Genomic DNA, 2,500 nt, shown 5'->3' on the forward strand with positions numbered 1-2,500 from the left:
GTATGATGCAGTGGCAGTCTAGTGCTACACTATTCCTCCTAGAGGCCAACATAAGACCCACACCAATATTCATCAATATTGCCAAGATTAGCTACCGTAGACATGACCTCCCCCACGAAGTTTATATTGGTGGTGAGTCCTGCCCTGTCTGACAATATCAACCTCTGCCCCATCAATGTCTGAAAAGTTGGCATTTTGGCCACCCAGCCAAATACTGTTGCTCCACAGCCCACTGCCCTTTTTGCGCCCAACCTGGTCATGACCATTCAAATTGCTCTGCTCAGTTAAACTCATGTACCAATTGTGGTGGCTCCCATATAAGAGCTGCCCTGCCTACAAGCTCTGAATTAACAGTTCTCAGATTCAAACCAAGTCTCACTGCATGTGAGGCTAGACAAGAAGCACGCCTATGAGCTCTGCTCCCCTCCCATCTTCTCAAGACGTCTCATCTTCTCCCTGAGTATCTCTTCCCTCTACTCCAAACTGTCCTATCTCTACTCCCTGTCTCCCCCAGTTAAATTCTTTTTCCAGTCTAAATCATGATACTCCAATCACTAACACTTCCTCAGTGCCTACCCCTTCTCCTTCTCACTCTACCTGTTGCACCACATCCTCTCCTACACCCACCTCTTCCTCTGCTCCTTGGTCATCTGTTCTTTCTTCTTCACATAAAACCTTTGTTTCTGAGACCTCCTCACCCAGCTCCCCTCCAGAAACTCTTGGAGACATCCAAGTTCTTAAACATGACTCAAGAGAATAATTCACTCCCTCATCCATTCTCTAATCCTTCTATTCCTACTCACTTTACATTCAAAGTATCTGCCGATATCCATCATATTCCTCCTCAAGTTCCCTCTACCCTCTTCCTCCCACTCACCCCAAAATACCTCATCCTCTCCTCTGCCATGTGCTTCACCATTCCCTCTTCCTTCCCCATTATCCATACCACCCCCACTTAGATTCTCACATGACTCCCTTATATCACAGCAATGTCCTTCTCTGGATCCCTTCTCTCCTGACATTCTTTGCGTTACTTCACCACCTTCCTCTGTTCCCTTATCTCATCCTCTGGATTTTTCTCCTACTTTTACAACTGTCATTTCTTACTGTATTACTTTTTGATTGTTTCATAATAGCTCCTTTTCAGTTTCCTCACACAGTGTTGCTTTCAATTTGATCTGATCACCCTATACCTTTAACCACATCCCCATTTACAAATCCCCACTGTATTCCATTTGCTTCCCCTCTTTACCCTTTTAACTACAATTATGTATTACAGTCTTCTACAACCTTTAACATCTTACACATCGTATCATAATGGTTAACTCATTTCTACCCTTTTCAGCACAATACTCTACCATATTACTAAATGACCTTTGATGTCTAGCACATTTATTTCTTCTAACTATTAACCATCATTATCATCATTATTATAATTATTATTATTATTATTATTATTATTATTATTATTATTATTATTATTATTATTAAGCATCCTTCATAAAAAAAATTTTTTTTTTTTTTGGTTTAAAACATACAATATCATAATTGAAAAAAAGACACAGGATATTGAGTGATAAAAGCATTTTGTGTAATCAGGAAACTACCTTTTTCTATCATTTTTTATGTGTGGCATACTGACATGTTTATTAAAAAGGTTATTCTTTTCACAGCCTGCAGTGCTATTTGCCGGAGAGCACTGTCACCCAAGCTTCTATTCAACAGTTCACGGAGCTTATTTATCTGGACGAGAAGCTGCACAGACACTATGTGTACCAGACACTCCACCTGAAGTTGTTCTAGATGTTGAAGGAACTGCAGATCTCTCTTCATGGATAGAAGGAATTTCCCTAAATTAGTTTTGTTTTTCCTCAAGGCAGGCATTACACTACATTTTTTTTCTTCTTCCCTTTTTTTCTTCTTCACTTCTGTCTTCCTTTTTTTCTATTTCTTTCTGTCTCTCTCATTTCCTATTGCTTCCATCTATCCCTTTTGATACTTTTTCCATTGTCAACTATTTTACAGATTGAAGTCTGAACAATGTATACTTTTAAGTGCAAACTGGTGCTTATGTCTTAAAAACTTAGGTTGAACAAATATGAGAATTGTGGTTTCATAAAAGTTTAAAATGTCATTATATATCACATTGTAAGTATTGTTGCTGGTCAGACATTGATTATCTAATAATAATGTTGATGAAGTTTTAATGATATCTAACTACAGTTACATGTGCAGTGTTCTTTATTAGTATTATATGTATGATTTTTTATATGGAATACTCTATAATAATTCCAGATACTGTAGTCATTTTATTATAATTATATTAAAGAGGTTTTTTTTTTTTTGAAAGTCTTATAATTATTATTATAATCATTATTAGCTGTATCATTTTGATAACTTATCTGTGTTTATCAGCACTGTTAACATAGTTATTATTTTTGTTTTTGTTTTCATCATCATTATTTTCAATAATTGATTGTGTTTTTTTTGTTTGCTATAA

General features: G+C 36.5%; 1 protein-coding gene across 1 annotated transcript in view; it reads left to right on the forward strand.

Annotated features, from left to right (window-relative positions):
• The window catches only part of LOC125036548 (spermine oxidase-like), a 10,942-nt gene that overhangs the window by 8,408 nt on the left and 34 nt on the right, over window positions 1-2,500 (forward strand). Inside the window, exon 5 of the mRNA XM_047629234.1 lies at window positions 1,674-2,500. This exon is cut by the window's right edge and continues 34 nt beyond it. Coding sequence (XP_047485190.1) covers window positions 1,674-1,859 — 186 coding nt within the window. The 3' untranslated portion in view covers window positions 1,860-2,500. The remainder of the gene's footprint in view (window positions 1-1,673) is intronic.

This window comes from Penaeus chinensis, chromosome 21, assembly GCF_019202785.1.
Source record: "Penaeus chinensis breed Huanghai No. 1 chromosome 21, ASM1920278v2, whole genome shotgun sequence".
NCBI classification, from domain to species: domain Eukaryota; kingdom Metazoa; phylum Arthropoda; class Malacostraca; order Decapoda; family Penaeidae; genus Penaeus; species Penaeus chinensis.